Source organism: Dromiciops gliroides, chromosome 1, assembly GCF_019393635.1.
Source record: "Dromiciops gliroides isolate mDroGli1 chromosome 1, mDroGli1.pri, whole genome shotgun sequence".
In the NCBI taxonomy this organism is placed as follows: Eukaryota; Metazoa; Chordata; class Mammalia; order Microbiotheria; family Microbiotheriidae; genus Dromiciops; species Dromiciops gliroides.
The window spans coordinates 189,330,933-189,349,933 of NC_057861.1; the positions used below are offsets into that span (position 1 = coordinate 189,330,933).

Here is a 19,001-nt window from a genome sequence, read left to right on the forward strand (position 1 = left end):
CATCCCCTATGTAGATCTTAATTTCCTCATTTGCAAAATACGGGGACTGGGTGAAATAACCGATCAAGTCGCTTACACAGCTAACTTCCTACTCCCGCAAATGTGGAAGTTCAGATAAAATGGGTATGCAACTATATCAAAACGCTCAGTTTCCAAACCTTCCCTTTTCCCCAAGTTCCACCTACAGCGCCCCAAATCACCTCCCAACCCGCATGCGCTGTGGTCAAGGGGCGGAGCCGAAAGGAGAGCAAAGTCTCGAAGGAATTGATTGGCTTCGTTTCTTGGCGGGCCATGACGTGTCCGTGGGTTGTGGTCACGTGGTAGTCCTGGGGCGGGCCCCTAGCATTCTAATCAGTATTTAGTGTCTCGAGCTCGCGGGCCGGCTGCTTTGGTGCTGTCCTGGCCTCTCCTTCCGACGCTGTTTCCGCACGCCTGAGTGTGCGCCGCCGGCCCTGGGCTCCAGTTTCCGGTGAGTGTATGTAGAGGGGAGAACTAGAGGGAGAGGCCGAGGGCGTTTCCCGGCTGCGGAGTGGGAGAACTCTTCTAGAAACCTCTTGTGCTCTTAGCCCATAGCCGCCTGCGAATGGTCGTTGGATGACGGCCTACGTGTCAGGCAGTTTATTTATTTATTTTTAAGGAGGATTCTTTATGGGGGGAAAGGGGAAGTAGTTTAAATGGTTGTAGGTACTGGGAACTGAAGAGACGCGCGAGCGAACCTCGTTGGTTGGTTGGTTTGGTTTTGGCGCGTTGGTCTGTCCGAGCCTCTGATTGGCTGTCTGGAAGCGGCGCGCGGTAGGGCCCTCCCCGAGGGTGGGCTCGCGCGTGCGCTTGCGGCGCCAGCCCCCCCCTCCCCCGAGCATCTATCTCTGTGTCCCTGCCGCTGATCCAACCTTTGGAGGGGCTGTGGTGGAGTTCGGAAGCCTGAGACTCCATTGATGCTTCCTGTTAGCAGCGCAGGAGTGTGTCAGTGTTCTTGGAGGAAGGGCTGGAAGGTAGCATAGGCTCTTAACCAGGGAGCTGTGAACCTGATTTTGGTAACTGTTTTCAAGATCCTTGATTATCTCATTTGAGCATTTAAAGACATGCTTCCGAGGAGGGCTTCGAGAGACTTCCATAGAGGTCCGTGAAGCAAAGTAGGTTAAGAACGCCCGATATTGGTATCCTAGAATGGTAGCCCCGAGGGTCGTGGATCTAGATCTGGAAAGGACCTCAGAGACGAACTCATCCAGTGGGAAACTAGAACCCAGAGACAGAAAAAAGTGACTCAAGTAGTGTCAGAACCGAGCTCTTTAGTCTTCAAGTCCAGTTTAGCCCAGCTGCTTTCTGAGTGGTTCTTATAGAAGGCACCTTTCTTTATCTTGATAATACCGATGGTGGCACTACTTTGATTCACTCACTGAGGCTGTTGACACCTCCTTTGTGCCCAGCATTCCTAAGGGTCCTGTCATTTCATTGAAGGCTGAAGGCCTCAACAAGAGAGGGCTGGGATAAAACCAAAGCAAACTAAACCGAGGCAAGCTACGAACAGCTTCCTTTGTGCCAGAGGAGTGGTGATGAAAACTGGAAATTGAGGGGATCGGGTATTTTGAAAGATCCCTTCTAGATTTTAGATACAGTGTAAAACAGCCAAAGGTGTGGGCTGTAAGGTAAAGAAATTCCGTATAAAATGGGGTCATTGGGGCATTAGATCAAATAGGCTCTTCCTCTTTTGCAGAAATAGACCTGCATTGGAAAAGGAGGAAAGCTCTTTCTACCCAGCAAAGGAAATATTCTTAGTGAAGTAGAAAGTATTATATGTTGGGGAAAGGGGGGGAGGATAGAGGAAATCCTTAGAAATGAGTCTTACTGATGTCCTCTAATTTTCTAGATTTCTTTCCCCATAAACTTTCCCCTAGCTTTGTATCTGTCCTTTCAGTTCATATTCGTTAAACACTGTGGATCACTGAGTATCTTTTCCCCAGATTATAAAGAGCAATCAGACTTGAGCCTGTTATTCTCTAGTATGAGCCAACTTTGGAATACCAGGATTGCTAGAAGTTCTCTTTGTATTGAATTATGACATGGAATCACATTTAATTAATTATGTGTATCTTGGATTCCATGGTGATCATCTTCCTAGACTTTTGAGACTCATTCCTATATGAATTTAAGATTATTATTCCCAAATCTTTGTTTTGTCTGTAGCATATGCTTTTGTTTTAGAAGTAAGTTTTTGTAGTAAAAGCTTTTTAATATGGGTAGGGTAAATAGATATACACCAGAAACTGTTTCTTTTTATTAACTGTCATAAGGCTAGACCTGACAGGTCTGAGAGAGAAAAGAGGAAAATGTCTAGTTGGTAAGAGGATGGTAATTCCACCAAAAATTTCCTTAGGTTGTTTATGGTATTATTTATGTCATGCATGTCTATGAAATGTTATAAATTCAGTCTTCTTAATTTAAACCTATTAAATGTAGACTAGACACTGTTTAGTAGTTTATGCATTTGCTTTAAAATTGTGGGTTAAATTCTTGACATACATTGCTCTTCAGAGTTAGCTTGTTTATGTGGAATACATACTTTTTTTGGTCTATTGTGAATTGCTCTTCAGGTTTTATTGATCAGAAATTTTTCTGACCTTTTTCAGCTTTTTGATGAGTTCCAGAATGAAGCAGACAAAAGAAGGGTCCAAAGGAACTATAACGGTATTTGATAACTTTATCTGTAACTAAGTTGTAGATAAGTTTAGAAGTATTTTATAACAATAGTAACTGATGTTTATATACTTATTTACATGGTCATTTGTTCCTCTGAATAATACTGATATAGGTAATTCGAGTGTCACTCCCATTTTGCAGATGGGACAAAGAAAGGGCCCATAATGTCACAGGTTTTCTGGCGAGGGCTCAGAAATATGGTGAACATTAGGAGAAGATGAGAAGGGAAAAATTACAAGTAAGAGAAAACTGGGTCATCATTTTGTCTACTGCTGATTAAGTTTTCCAATCCAGTTTCACTAAAGCAATTGAAGTAAATCAGATAGAAGCAAGTTATAGGAACTGGAAAGGGGGTTAGTTAAGTTTTGGCCCTTTCTGACAGAAACTGCTTATGTGGGTCAGTGAGAATAGGAACCCAATAATTTTAAAGTCTTATGCAACAAATTAATAGACACCAGTTTTATCAGTTTAGAAAATTAAAAATATGCATTCTTGTGAATATATATATATATATCTAATATAATTCTGGATGATAAATTTTATTTTAGGAACAGTTCAATATGGAGGAAAGACTATTAGACTAGAGGTTCTAATATTAGCTCTGGCATGATCTAGAAGGATAGGAATTTAGCATGTAAAAAGGGAATGGGAGGTAGAGTATTCCCCAGGTATAAGGAACAATATGAGCAAAGGTAGGATTGCATAAAAATGTATTGCATGCTTAGACAGAAAGTGATATACTATATGATACCCTCTACATGGCCTTTAAGGTATTTTGTACTTTAGATTCAGTGTTTCTCATTCCATAGTAGTATTTAATGTGGGTCACCTGGGATATGTGGGAGGTTTCATTTTTTATAAAAGTATAAATTTTCATTTTGGGAAATAGGAAGTAGTTTAATCCTTTCCTTCCCTCCCCTACACCTTCAAAAAATTAATGGAACCGCCTTAGAGGATCTTTCTGAGTATAAAGTATATATGGGGCATGATTTGTTATAACAGCTTAACTTGGATTGTGGTGATTAGAGTTAGAAAAGGGACCATGGGGATGTCCTAGTTCAGTTCTTTAATTTTATAGCTAAAACAACTAAGGTTCACAGAAGGGAAACTACTTGCCCCAAGGTCATAACAGATACTAAGCTGCAGAGTTGTCATTTCAAATACCACCCTCCCACCCCCCTACTCCAAATTTAGCGTTCTCATTCCATTTGGACCTGGGGTTTGCTTGTTTTTCTAAATTCAGGACTATTAAGGGTGTTAATGATATTGAATGGCTTTTAAATCACTTTTCAAACTCAGAACCCATCTCAAATGGGTCAGGTTTCATTATATGTTTTATCTTCACATAAATATACATGAAAGAACAGAGGAGAAATCAGTTTACAGGAATGGACTAAGTGCAATCAACAAACAGCAATGAATACCCTTTGATGGGTTCACTACTTTATTTTATGCATTGAATTAGAGTCAGGACCCTAGAATATACTAGTTAGGAGACCTGGATTCTAGTTTAGCAATGTTACTTAAGTCTCTTTGAGATTTTTCCCCAATCATAAATTATGGGCAGATAAACTTTTGATAATCTTTAAGGTTCCTTGTTATGGCATTTTGTGATATTCTATGAATTGTATAGCATGATGTAGGTAATAACAAGAATCTTAAACATTTCAGTATGATGGTTTAATAATGCACCAGCTTCTTTTGGATGATTTAGAAAGGTTAATTTTTAGTTAGCTAACTGCTTCTAGTATTTTAGCTTTCAAACTTAAGCTTGCTATTGACTAACTCTTGAAATTTATAGTGTATCTGAAATGTTAGTTCCCACAGTAGCTGGCATTTTCAGTTGAATAGTAAGATAATAATCGACTTCAGAAACTTTACCGTGGGAAAGGTGAACTCTTGTCATGTGAAGTACAGTGCAAATCAGTAACTTTCTCACGCTGGTATAGTATCATGTTCTAACTAACCTTGTTTGACTATCCAACATTGTTTGCTATCCCCTGGTGGCAGTATAACTAATGATTTTTTTTTGAAAATAAAAAGCTTTTAGTCCAGGAAATATACAGGATATTTACATTCAACAAGGAAGGTGATGAACACACTGTTCCACAAAACAATGGCTTGGCTGGATCAGTGTGTTTTAACTGTGCCCCAAGCAAGGAAATTCTAGCAGTCTTTTGATTAATGGGTTTGAAGCAAAATTGCTTGTATATTTAGGTAACTCTTGAAAAAGTTTTCTAAATAGAGATTTTAAAAAGGATTTACCTTATTTTATTCAGTAGATAATTCTTTTAATTGTACAATTGGATTTTGTGAAATCAAAAATTTTAAAATACACTAAGGAAATCTTGCTATTATAAATGGGAAATAATAGATATTAAATCATATACTATGAATATGTGAGAAAATCCATAATGAGTCCTTTGTAAAGACAAAACACATAAACAGCCTCTTATACTTATTTCTAATTTGTTCATTGGGTTTTATTTAAAGTGGGATATGTATGTGTTAGGATAGGATTGAGCTCTTTTAAGTTTAAAAAACTTTCTCGCATTTCATAAAACCTATGACTTTAGCCATTTTCTCATGGAGGGAAATATTAGGTTCTTCTACCTCCTTCTTTTACCCCTCTACCACTACTTCCGAGCAATCTATAGCACTATAAATTGAAAGTTTGAAGAGGATGCTGGCTTTAAAAAATGAGAATGTTGCTTATAACTATATTAGAATATCTCAAGCATACCTATTGACTAAGGAAGTATTCTTAATTTGGTTGATTTAGCTTGTGTTTTTAATAGCCATGCAAAGCACATAAATCAGATATGATGCTTTTCTTGTAAGAAATTTAAGGATCATTTCTCTTTGGGGAAAAAGTGTTTTGACAAGACAGTGTCTTGCATATAGTAGGCACTTTAAAAAGTTTGTTGAATTAAATTTAAGATATTGAAAATTCCTTTCATTGAAAGAGTTTCCCAGTATAGAAAGTGAAAATTTCTCACTCATAATTCCAAGAAAAATTGATGAAAAACTTAGGATTTTCTTCTCAAGGATAACATATCAGCACATCAGTTATTTTTTTTTTCTTTTGTGATAGGCATGATACTAATTAGAAATATAGTTATTTAATAGACAATCTATCTCAATTTGTAGGATTATTTCTTGGACAACACAGATGGCAGCCTTATACCAAGACGAACACTCAAGATGATTCAGCCTTCTGCATCTGGTTCTCTAGTTGGAAGAATAAATGAGGTATGTAGTGTTGGGGCAGGATAATGTAAGTAATAGGAGTGTGGTTCTGGTATCTTAGCCTAGAACTATTTATTATTAACAGGGATAGTTGAATAGTAAAACAGTTATTGTTCCTAGAGTAAATACTGTTGACAACCTGGTATGGGAAAATTTGAAATCCTAAATTGAGTCAAACTCTGTAGTTCAAGAGAATATCTTAATAAGCTGTGAACATATCTGTTGTAATGATTGGAATAACGCCACCTGCTGGAGACTTACTGTAGAAGAGTTCCGCCCATGAAGCGAAGGTCTTTGAGGGCAAGACTGGGAGTCTTTTCTTTGGCGTCAGGAAGTGACACTGGCTAGTGGGAGGAGGAAGGAAGAGACTGGGGCTCAGTCTCACTCTCTTTCCTTTGGACTCTGGTGGAGAGCGGAGCTAGAAATGCGCTCTCCCTTTAACAGATAGGAATCTAGGCCTTTCTCTCTTTACCAAATTCTTATTTTCCTTAATAAATGCTTAAAAGTCTAACTCTTGTTAAAGCTTATAATTTATTGGCGACCACTCATTAAATATTTTAGACAGTTTAGCTAGAATTTTAGCCCTTAACACTATTAATTTTTTTATCCAGTTGAGAGTTGAAGAAAGTATTAAATAGTACTTTAATAAACATAGTAGGTCGCATTTATATAGTACTTTATACTTTACAGCATAACTTCCTAAAAGCAGTTGGAGTATTATTGTGTCCGTTTTTCCGACGAGAAAATTGAGGCTCAGGAAATTTAAATAGCTTGTCCGTGTTCATGCCAGGTAATAAATGGTAGGGCTAATATTTAAACCTAGATACAATCTCTGCATCTGGTGCTCTTTCCTGGCATACCCATACTTGGGCTTTTTTTGTCCTTTGAGATTCTTATCCATGTCCACCCATAAATCCTAGAAATGGGAATGGTCTGACACTCTGGAGCTCTTTCTCCTGCGTCTTTTAACATTTTTGAGAATACTGGGAGAGCCATTGTTAGCTTTTGTTTATGATATATGACCATCTGCCTCTTTTTAAAAGTTCATGATATATGATGGCTTACATGCAAGTCATGTTTAGTAATGTGTTGTGACCTACATATGCCCAGTATATTACTCCATTGCAGGGTAACCTGCAATATTTTTTTTCTTTGTGTCTTTGTCAAGCATTTTATTTTTAAATATTTTGATTTTTGAGTTACATGTAAAAAGAATTTTTAATATTGGTTTTTAAAAATTTTGCATTCCAGATTCTTTCATGTTCCGTTCCCCACCCCCACCCCCTTAAGAAGGCAAGCAGTTTGATATAGGTTATATATGTAGAATCATGCAAAACAATGCTGTGTTGTCATGTTGTGAAGGAAAACACTGGCAAAAACTAGAAAAATAAAGTTTTTAAAAATATGTTTCCATATTCTGACTCCATCAGTTTTTTCTCTGGAGGTAGATAGCATTTTTTTGTTTGTTTGTTTTTGTTTTTTTTGTTTTTAGTGAGGCAGTTGGGGTTAAGTGACTTGCCCAGGGTCACACAGCTAGTAAGTGTTAAGTGTCTGAGGCCAGATTTGAACTCAGGTTCTCCTGACTCCAGGGCCGGTGCTCTATCCACTGTGCCACCTAGCTGCCCCTCGGTAGATAGCATTTTTCATCATAAGTCTTTCAGAAAATGCCTTGGATCATTGTATTGCTGAGAATAGCTAAGTTATTCATAATTCATTATTTTGTACAGTGTTGCTATTACTGGGTCACCTGCAATTTCAATTCTTTATAGATCATGCTGTTCCATGACATGGCCATATAGTATTCTCTTTTTTTGGGGGGGGGGGGAGAGCAATGGGGGTTAAGTGACTTATCCAGGGTCACACAGCTAGTAAGTGTCAAGTGTCTGAGGCCAGATTTGAACTCAGGTCCTTCAGAATCCAGGGCCAGTGCTTTATCCACTGCTATCTCCTATATGGTATTCTTTTTTTGTTTGTTTGTTTGTTTGTTTTTTTATTTTTTTAGTGAGGCAATTGGGGTTAAGTGACTTGCCCAGGGTCACACAGCTAGTAAGTGTTAAGTGTCTGAGGCCAGATTTGAACCCAGGTACTCCTGACTCCAGGGCCGGTGCTCTATCCACTGCGCCACCTAGGTGCCCCCTATGGTATTTATAGATTATTATATAGCATCTGTGGGAAAATATTGATGTTGAAAGGGGTAGGTTTTTGTGTGGGATATAACTGAAAGGAAATTTGTAGCTAAGATATAAACCATACATCTGTAGTAACTATTGCAGATAATGTGGATCACATTTAATTTTATTTAATAGAATTTAAAATGGCTTTGTATTCATAGAATTGTAGACACACTAAACATGTGTATTAATCAATACTTAAGGGTTAGGAGCTTAACACTAGAAGGTTAAGTTCTTTGTTTTGAGTTAGAACATAGCTAAAAGACTACCTACTATTTCTGGTTTTCATATCCATTCAATCAAAATTTGTAATTGTTACCTAAAATTTCGGTCACCTTCTATCAAGGCTGTATCCAAAAGGAATCTTTTGAATGACCAACTAACCTCCAAATCTTCTAACACTGATGCTGTTATAAACCCTGAGCATAGTGAAAATGAAAACCTTGAAGGAGTCTCTCAAGAAGCTTTTGATCTCATGATTAAAGGTATGTAAATATTTGTTGCTTATATATTATTATAATGTCACCCCATCAGAGCTTTTCCCAGATGCCTATCATGAGTCCTGTCATGTCTTCCAGTTTAGGTAAAAAGGATCTTCCTGAGTTCTTTGTGTTGCTGTTAAAATGTCGGTTGGACTAAACTTCTCCCTACTCCTCTGTGGGTTGCCAGTATACTTCCGTTGCTTATTCTTTAATTATGAAGCCTATAGTGTGAATTGAATGATTATCATAGGTATTTTGCTTTTATATTTATGTGATAACATTTTTCACTTATATGTTAAAAACAGCAATATGCACTTTGTTGTTATATAACGTATAACACTTAGGCAAAAAGTAAGCCCTTTTGATTAACAAGATTTAAATAGGAGGAAAACATACTTAAATTGTGTGATGTCAATATAGCATTAGAATATTGGCTCTTTAAGGGTAAAGACTAGCTTGCTTTCTTGTATTTATATTTCTAGCACTCAGTACAGAGCCTGTCACATAATAAGCACCTAGCTTAATGTTTTATCTATGGCACCAAGTTATACTGATAGTCTGTAGTTTAATATATTTTCTTAAAAATTTATTTGGAGGTTGATTTACAGTAGTAATAAATTAAGAATGGAAAGATAAATTTGAAGTATAAAGGGGAAGGGGCGAGTGAGCAACAGAATGAAAAAAGTTATTGAATAAGAGTAGTAATCCCAGAAATTGAAAACCACAGTACTGAACTTTATCTGAGTAACAAGGGAGAGTCGATAAACTACAAAACAGATATTTTAATTATGGAAGTATCAACAGCTTATAATAGATGAAATAAATTAAGTGAATTTTTTTTCCTTTTTAATAGTAGACTTGTCGTTTCTTTAGTATAGGCAACTCTTCTGCCAATCAAGATTGCTACATTCTCTGCATTTTGTAATTTTAAGAGTTTGATGTGACACTTGAGGTTAAGTGCCTTGCCTAGGGTTAAGTACCAGGCCCACAGAGCTTGTTAATGTGTCTAAGGTAGGGCAGCTGGTGGATAGAGCACTGGGTCTGGAATTAAAGACCTGAGTTCAAATATGAGCACCAACACTTATTAGCTGTGTGGCTTTGGGCAAGTCATTTAACTTTTGTCTGCCAAGGTTTCTTCAGCTGTAAAATGGTAATATAAAGTGCTTAATGCATTGTCTAGCACTTGATAGGTCCTAGCTTATATAACAAAGATTGAACCCAGTCTTTCCCAATTCTGAGGTTAGTTACGCTATATACTTTATAGCCATACTGTATATACCATGCCTCTCTATCTCCATGGAACTTATTCGTAGTAATAAAATAGGCAGACTGATTAGATTCTAATAGATTTTTCCATATGTGATATAGAGTTGACAACCATTTGAGATAGAAATACTCTTGGACCTAGGTTTACTTGTGTGTTTCAAGAATCAAAATGATTTATATTAACTTCCATAATAAGATTTAAGATAATTTTAAGATGTATTTTTAATCACTACAGAAAACCCTTCTTCTCAGTATTGGAAAGAAGTGGCAGAAAAACGGAGGAAGGCTCTTTATGAAGTACTACAAGAAAATGAGAAAGTATGCATTCCATTCTAGTCACTTTCTTTCACAACCTTTCCTTCCCCCCGTGCTTTTCCCTCTAACCTTGCAGAATGTTTCTGGATTGCCCAGGTGCTGTTTGCTTAGGAAAAAAACAACATGTTGATTAGCTTGAGCAAAGTATAATGAAGAAAGTAAATTGATTAAAAGAATTATTGCATATAGTATAGCTCTTATGGTGAGTGATATATGTAACTATGGACAATGGGGAAGAAGGAGAAGTTTTGATATGATCCACCCTATAGCTACATGTTGGTAGAGTGAAGTAACTGGCTTTTGCCACAAAATGAATATATCCATTATTTGGAATTTTCTTTACTTTTAAAATTTTTTTTAAATTTTTAATTATTAATTTATGGGATAAAACAAGCATTTCCATAATATAGTACTTTTTTTTTTTTTTGCGGGGCAATGGGGTTTAAGTGACTTTCCCAGGGTCACACAGCTAATAAGTGTCAAGTGTCTGAGGCCGGATTTGAACTCAGGTACTCCTGAATCCAGGGCCGGTGCTTTATCCACTGCGCCACCTAGCTGCCCCCCTAGTACAATTTTTTAAAAAAGATGATTGCACATGAAAATGCAAAAATCCACCATGTACAGCCTGCTATATACAAGTTACCTTGTAAATTTCTATTCCCCCTGCGCCCCCCCCCCCAAAAAAAAAAAAACCAACCCAAACCCAAACCAAAAAAAGGGACAGCTTGGTGGTGCAGTGGATAAAACACCAGCCCTGGATTCAGGGCAACCTGAGTTCAAATTTGGCCTCAGACACTTGACACTTATTAGCTGTGTGACCCTGGGCAAGTCACTTAACCTTCACTGCCCCACCAAAAAAACAAAACCAAATTTCTACACCCCTTTTTTTCTTCCTTGCCCCCTTACCCATCCTAGAGATTAGTTCTATATTATTTAATATTTAATCTACCTGGATGTTAAACTGCTATCTTAAACTTGCCATGTCCCAAACTATTACTACATCATCTATCCTTCCCTAACATTTCTGTGTCTTCTAACTACCTTCCTCCCAGTTACACAAACTTTAAAATTCAGGTCATTTTTGACCTCTAGCTTTGATCCTTCCCTTCCCTCCTCCATCCAATTACTTATCAAGTCCCATTGATTCTGCCTGTTAAATATCTCTTGTATCCCTACCATTCATTCCGATTGTAACTATATGGTTTGGGCCCTCATTTCTTCTCACCTAAAATATTGCAATATCCTTTTGAATTCTTATCTTCTCTATCTTCTATCCATCTCTAATCCATCCTTTGCATCATTATCCAAATAATCTTTTTTCTTTAGGTTTGTGGGGGTTTTTTGCCTTTTACTAAACTCATTTTTCCTACTCCCTTTGAATCCTCCCTTCTAACAAAGAAAAAACACAACTGCTTCTGATAGCATTTGCAACATTTTGTTCTCACAGTCCTCCACCTCTCTATCAAGAGAGAAATGTATTTCATTATGTTCTTTGAGACCAAGATTGTTCATTGCATTTAGTCTGAGTTTTTTCTGCCTTTCTGTATTGTTCTCATTTACAGTTTTACAGTTGTGTATATTGTTCTCTTGATTCTGCTTCCCACGTAATCTTCGTAATATGTACCACCCTGTTACTTCCTCACTTGTCTGTCCAAAGTATTTCACTGACTCTCCATTCTTTTTCCCAAAAGTACTACAAGAGACTTGTTGGCTTGGTATTCAAAGCCCTCCATAATCTTGCTGTCGGCAAGCTTTCCAACCTCTGTTTTAGCCAGGCTCTGTAATTTTTCATCCTCATTATCCTTCCCTCTTCAATCTCCATGGACCTTTACTCACACTATCCACTATTCTGTACTGGACAACCCCTAGTCTTTCTCTATCTTTCAAAGCCCCTCCCTCCCTTCCTTCAAGGTTCAAACCCCAGGTACTTTTTCTGAAGCCTTTCCTGGTATCCCTTTCCCTTCATCCTCCAAGTTTACAGTGTTCAAATTTCTTGGGACTTTTTCCAAGCCTATTATTATAGTTATTTGTGTGCAAATGTAGGCTGCCTCCTTTCACTTCATTAGCTTTCAAGCTTTTTGGGAACATGTGCTTTGTCACATAATAGATGTTTAATACATATTTTTGCCTTGAATTAAATTCCTTTCATGAAATAGACAGTTTGTAAAATTGTATTTGTATTTTTAGCTACATAAAGAAATTGAACAGAAGGACAATGAAATTGCCCGCCTAAAAGAAGAAAATAAGGAACTGGCTGAACTAGCAGAACATGTGCAATATATGGCAGATATGATAGAAGTAAGCATTTTTAGTATTCATAAGACAAAAAATTACTTTCAGAAATTTGATGTTGATTTTTGTTGTATTAGAGGTTTACTTTTGTGATAACCTAGTTTTAGTTACATGTAAATTCTAAAAATAGATTTAACCTCTAAACTTGAAAATACTTTTTAAAAAAACTATGGAATGTCTGATTGTTACAGGAATTTTTATTTACTAATTTGAATAAGAACCAAAATAGTGTGGTTTTTAATATTATAAAACTACTCAGTGGTTGTTTTTTAATCCAGAAAATATTGATGCTTTTAGTCCCATTCTTTGAGGCTTCCAATATTATACCTGTTTTGTTGGCATTTTCAAAACAATTGTTCTAGTGAAAATTCAGTAGAAATAACAGCTCCATTTTAGGCCCAAGATTCATACAAACTGGCAAAAAATCTGCTTTGCCTATGCAAACTTTGAAATTGCTACTTTAAATTTAAGAGTTTTTAGTTAAAAAAAAGTTTATAGTAAAATCTATTGTCTGTTTTGGTAGGGTATAAATATTGAACTATTTCCAAGTGTTAGTTACTGGATAAATCTAAAGATTTATTATAACATAATTCTTTAACATGGATCCTGAATGTGTTTATAAAGAGGACCCAATATATCAATATACATTTTTTGCATATTATCAAATATGCAAAAACATTAAAGATTTTGTGCTGAAATAATTTTTGTACTTTTTAGAGGTTAACTGGACAGTCTCTAGAAAACTTTGAACCACTAAACAATCCAACATTTGAGGATTCTGATTCTGGAGGTGAAGAAGTAGGCAGAGATTCTGAAGAACATCCCCAGATTGACACATGATGAAAGAAATGCTTCTTTATCTTCAGATGGATGACCACATATATAAATATTTTATGTTCAACTTGGGAAATAACACTGCCAAAGTTTACCTCCACTTCAGTTACATCTTTTGGTTACTTTTCTAAATTAGTGAATGCCTTGAACATTTGGCTCTTTTTAAAATTGATACTTAGTGGAAGAGAATTAACTGTATTCTGCAAACTGTTATAGTTTGCTTTTGGACACTTGTATTAAAATACAAATACTGTGTATTTTTAATCTTGTGATAATTTATGTAAATAGCATCTTTTCAATTGAGTCTGGAATGACTTACATATACTTGATAAATAAACTTCAATCTCCCATCAAGAAAAACATTGCTTGTGTATCTTATTTGTAACTGGGGTTCATGAATGTTTGGGAAGGGTGAATATTACTGTTACCTCATTTTCTACTTATGTTTTATATTTCAGTCAATATTCAGTGCTTCATTATGTATTCTTTGAGGAAATATAAAATATAAGAAGCTCTTGCCTTTAAGGAAATTATAATCTGGTTTGAGATGCATAAAATAAACCCATGGAAAGACTTTAACATAATCTTTTAGTAACATAAACCATGCTTTAAAAAAAACTATAAAAATTGAAATTTAGGGGCAGCTAGGTGGCGCAGTGGATAGAGCACCAGCCCTGGAGTCAGGAGTACCTGAGTTCAAATCTGGCCTCAGACCCTTAACACTTACTAGCTGTGTGACCCTGAGCAAGTCACTTAACCCCAATTGCCTTACTAAAAAAAAAAATTGAAATTAAAAAAATAACCATCATTATTTTTCTTTATAATAATGTTTATAGGTTTCCTCTGAGTAGTTAGCTCCCCTAGTATATTGTTAAATTTGATGTAAACCAAATCACTTCAGGAATATCTATTGTATAAAGCAAATTATTGGAATAATACAAATTATATTGACACTGAAGGGCTAAGATTTATGGGGTGCTTTTAAAATTTTTTTGCCAAACTTATGAGTTTTCATTGGTACAGTGAATTCCTGATAAGGAAATACTTCAAACGTAGATGGGCACAGACTTTTTTTTTTTTTTTTGATGAGGCAATTGGGGTTAAGTGACTTGCCCAGGGTCACACAGCCAGTAAGTGTTAAGTGTCTGAGGCCAGATTTGAACTCAGGTCCTCCTGACTCCAGGGCTGGTGCTCTATCCACTGCGCCATCTAGCTGCCCCGGCACAGACTTTTATAGTCTTAACTTGTCTGGAAGCCCAGGGTCACTTAGTAGTGTATCAAAGTGGGAGGACTTGAACCTAGTTCTGATTGGGTCTTGCTCTATCCACTATGCCAATGCTCTTTTTTGGGGGGGGGGAGGGGAGCGTGGGGCAATGGGGGTTAAGTGATTTGCCCAGGATGACACAGCTAGTGTCAAGTGTCTGAGGCCAGATTTGAACTCAGCTCCTCCTGAATCCAGGGCTGGTGTTTTATCCACTGCACCACCTAGCTGCCCCCCAATGCTCTTTTTGTGTTAATCATAGGCAATGAGTTCCCCTTTTCCTAAAGGCCTTCAAGTAAATGCTGGATGACCACTTGTCAGATAACCAAGAATCTCCCTTCTACAATATCACTATCAGTTGCCCAAGGTGATTAAAAAAGTCTTTCCAAACCCTTAGATTGTGTGATTTCTTTAATGAGTGACCTTTCAGAAAGGAAGGACAAGGATGAGAAAAATGGTAGTTAAAAGGTACAGATCTAAGGTTTTTTTGTTTTTTTTTTTTAATAAGTTGTGTCTGACACTGTGATCCCAGTTGGGGTTTTCTTGGCAAAGACTTTGGAGTGGAGATGCGGAAACAGGCAAAGCATTAAGTTATATATGCCCAGCGTCACACAGCTAGACGCTATGAGGCAGGATTTGAACTTGGGTCCTCCTGACTCCAGGGCTGGTGCGCTCTCCACTGTACCATCTGGCTGAAAGACATGGAAGGTTTACAACATTGGAGGACCCTATAGCTCAATAATATGGTTAGTGAGATATGGGGTAGGAAAATAGATCTGAAAGGGCTCGAACACAGTAGGGTGGGGTGAATTGTTTACCAATCTCAAAAGAGCTGCTGTAAGTTCTTGAATAAATCTGTGAAGTGAAAATAGCGTTTGAAAAGTCAGTTTTCTAGCGATTTTTATGTTTAGTCTGAGTCGAACATTTATTGAGTACCTACAGTAGGCACTGTGCTAAGCACTGGGATACAAAGAAAGATCTAACACAGTCCCCACCCTCAAGAAGCTCACAATCTAGGTTACCCAGTGAGATGAAATACTACACACCCTGGGGAGAGAAATGGTCTAAGAAGGTGAGAGTTTCAGTATTGAGTTTCTAGAGTTCATAAAGTCCAGGAAAGCAGCTAGGTAGAAAATGAAATGGATTCTCTGAGATCCTTCCTAAAATAGTGGAGGATAAAAGAGGAAGTCCCTTATTAGGAGGTCCCTGTAATCAGTCAGAGGGAGGGGGCCCAGGGGTGTAAGGGGTGTTGAGGAGGCAGGAAATGTGTTAAAACGTTGTCAGATCCCCAGGCCAATGCTGGGGATCAAATGATAGGGAATAGGAAATTACTACGAGAGCTGCAGTTGCACAGTGAAATGTGCATTTTTTTTCCGGTATATATAGGAGTAAATGTTACCTTGCAACCCCTTATTGCATATAGTCGTAGCAGGCCCAGACCCAACAACCTTGAATTATTCCCTACCCCAGGTTACTTAGAGCACATCTGGCCCACTGATAACCTGGTACATACAACTGGGGAAAAACCCAGTCATCCTAGTACACATAATGAATGAGACCAATTCACCCCCACTTCCCTTTCACAAGTGTTTATGTGACTTCTAACCTAGATGGAGAAGTGTACAGCTGAAGTAACAGCTTTATCTTTCATTGAGGTCAGTTCCCACAGGCCGGAGGAGCGAGCTTGGTTCATGGCTTTATCACTATTTCAAGATGAAATCCCCCCCATCAGCTGACCTTGCATGTGAAATCTCCACAAGGAGTGAGTGTAGGAGCTAGAAAAGCTGACTTCTGGGAAATAATTACAAGTCGGAAAAAACAAAGCTTGACACAGATGACGGGACCTACAAATCACAAGCCAGGAGAGGATTTGAGCTGTTCCACCTCATTCACAGGCCAGTAATTCAGCTGTTATTCTCTACAGGTAGGTTGGATGGAAATAGAATTTGGAGCAGAATTAGTAATGGTTTGTAGTAATGTAAAGAAACTGCTCTGGGGAGGTAGCTCTTTGCATGTAGAAAGCTCAAGCAATACAAAAGAAATAGCAAGAGTTGATCATGCAAAATGAATGGGGGGGGAGGGAGGCGGAAAATTGATGAAGTACGTCTGGGAATGAATGGATAGCAGTAGAGAATTGGGAAGGGGTGACAGGATACTGAACATGATTTTATTTTTTAGCTAAGTTTAGATGTCAGAACATTTATGTACATCGCATTTATATAGTGCTATTACAAATCATTTTTAAAGACTTAATGTTCTCTTCACAAAAACCTTGTCAGGTAAGTAGTGTAAACTCCCCTATTTTCCAGATGAGGTAAGATCACATTGCTAGTGTTAATGAATGAACCAGGAAAGCATTTCCTGATGCCTAGTCTAGTGCATCCTGGAAACCAGATGAAGACACTATCTGAATAAACATAATAGTTGAGATGAATAAATGACTTCACTAGGGAAAAGAGCAAAGAGCCAAGGCTAAGGTTCAGACCTTAGGGGAAACTAATGCGAAGTGATGATGGCTTAATAGAGTATCTAGGGAAATTGAAAAACAAATAGAATTTTGGAAAGAATTGAAAGGACTTTAGCCAATGAATGGGCCTTAGAGATCTCCTAATTCAACCTCTAATGTTACAGATTAGGAAATGAAGGTCCAAGAGAGGTCAAGGGATATAGAAGACAGAGGAGGAGTGGGGGAAGCCAAGGTAATTGAGGTTTTGACCCTGGATTACTGGTAAAACAGAAGTATCAGGAATTTGGGAGTGGTTAAGTAGGGCAGGGGTGTGGAGTGGATCAGTTTGGTATGGGACATAATGTCCTGGATGGAGCCAGAGAGGGCTAGAGGTAATTTGTAGGAGCTGAAAAAGAAAACAATGAGAATTGTCAGCATGGAAGCACTTGGAATGACATGAGAAAAGTTTTACTTCCCCAAAGGCTCAGCTCTTTTCCCTCTCTATCTCTCAATGAATCTATCTCTCTATCTCTTAATGACACGGAGAAGAAAAGAACTCTAAAGGGGATGGCATATAAAATTATTTTATTCAGTGTTTCCCCCCTTCTCTCCTGTTCTCTCCCAACAGCGTATGATTGTTACAGGAAAAGACCCACTAAACTCCCATGCTTCAAAATGTCATATTATGTAAATTGCTCTTGGTGTGACCTATATTTTCAAATTTAATCTAATTTTTAAAAGAGTATTTTATTTTTTGCAATTACATGTAAAGATAATGTTTTTTTTTTTTTGGTGAGGCAATTGGGGTTAAGTGACTTGCCCAGGGTCACACAGCTAGTGTCAAGTGTCTGAGGCCGGATTTGAACTCTGGTACTCCTGAATCCAGGGCCGGTGCTTTATCCTAAAGATAATTTTTAACATTCATTTTTTTCTTTACCAGACTTTAATTTTTTTCCAATTACATGTAATGAGAGTTTTCAAAATTCACTTTTGTAAGATTTTGAGTTGCAAACTTTTCTCCCACCCTCCCTTCCCTTCCCCCTCCCAAAGCCAGCAAGCAATCTGATTGATATAGGTTATACATTACAATCATGTTAAACATTTCCACATTAGTCATGTTGTAAGAGAAGAATCAGAACAAAAGGAAAAAAAAGCAAAAGAAAGAAGATACAACAACTAAAAAGACAACAGGTAAGTGAAAATAGTGTCCTTCAATCTGCATTCAGACTCCATAGTTCTTTTTCTGCATGAGGAGAGCATTTTCTGTCATGAGTCTTTTGGCAATGTCTTGCATCATTGTATTGCTGAGAAGAGATAAGTCTATCACAGTTGATCATCACACAATGTTGTTGATACTGTGTACTATGTTCTCTTGGTTCTGCTCATTTCACTCAGCATCAATTCATGTAAGTCCAGGTTTTTCTGAAAAAATCTGCCTGCTTATTTCTTGCAGCACAATAGCATTCCATTACATTCATATACCACAACTTGTTTAGCCATCCCCCAATTAATGGGCATCCCCTCGATTTCCAATTCTTTGTCACTGACCTGTATTTTAATACAATCAGGCCCCAATTTCTGAATGGGTTGTCAAAATTGTACTTGTAACACAGGTGCTATAAGTGAAGTGAAGTTCCCAGGCCACTTCACAGAAAGTCATGATAATGGAGCTGAATCATGGCGCTGGTCTAGACCATTTGGAGAGCAGGGGGCAGAGCTTCCTTCTTTTTGGAGGTCAAGTGTTCCGGTGTGTGTTTAGGGGAGCAGAGAAGAAAGGGACAAACTGCCTGCCTGATAGTTGTCAAGGTTCTAGAAACAGGAAGAAAGCTGGAAATTATAGCTTGGTGCAGAGGAAAGACCATTAGAGCAGAGTCGAAGAACCTACCTGTGACTGCTGCTAAATCACTTGATCTTTTTGGGCTCCTTTCACTTTTCTTATCAGTAAAATGAGAGGATTGGACAAGATAATGCATCCAGTCAATGATCCT

At 37.6% G+C, this 19,001-nt stretch overlaps 1 protein-coding gene across 1 annotated transcript; it reads left to right on the plus strand.

Moving 5' to 3' along the window:
• Positions 1-334: 334 nt before the first annotated feature.
• GMNN (geminin DNA replication inhibitor) lies at positions 335-13,649 on the plus strand. The gene is given in 8 exon segments (XM_043976362.1): positions 335-469; positions 2,628-2,685; positions 5,848-5,949; positions 8,464-8,602; positions 10,101-10,183; positions 12,368-12,478; positions 13,190-13,308; positions 13,310-13,649. Coding segments are annotated over 7 exon segments (642 nt in total). The 5' UTR covers positions 335-469; positions 2,628-2,634; the 3' UTR covers positions 13,347-13,649.
• Positions 13,650-19,001: the final 5,352 nt, after the last annotated feature.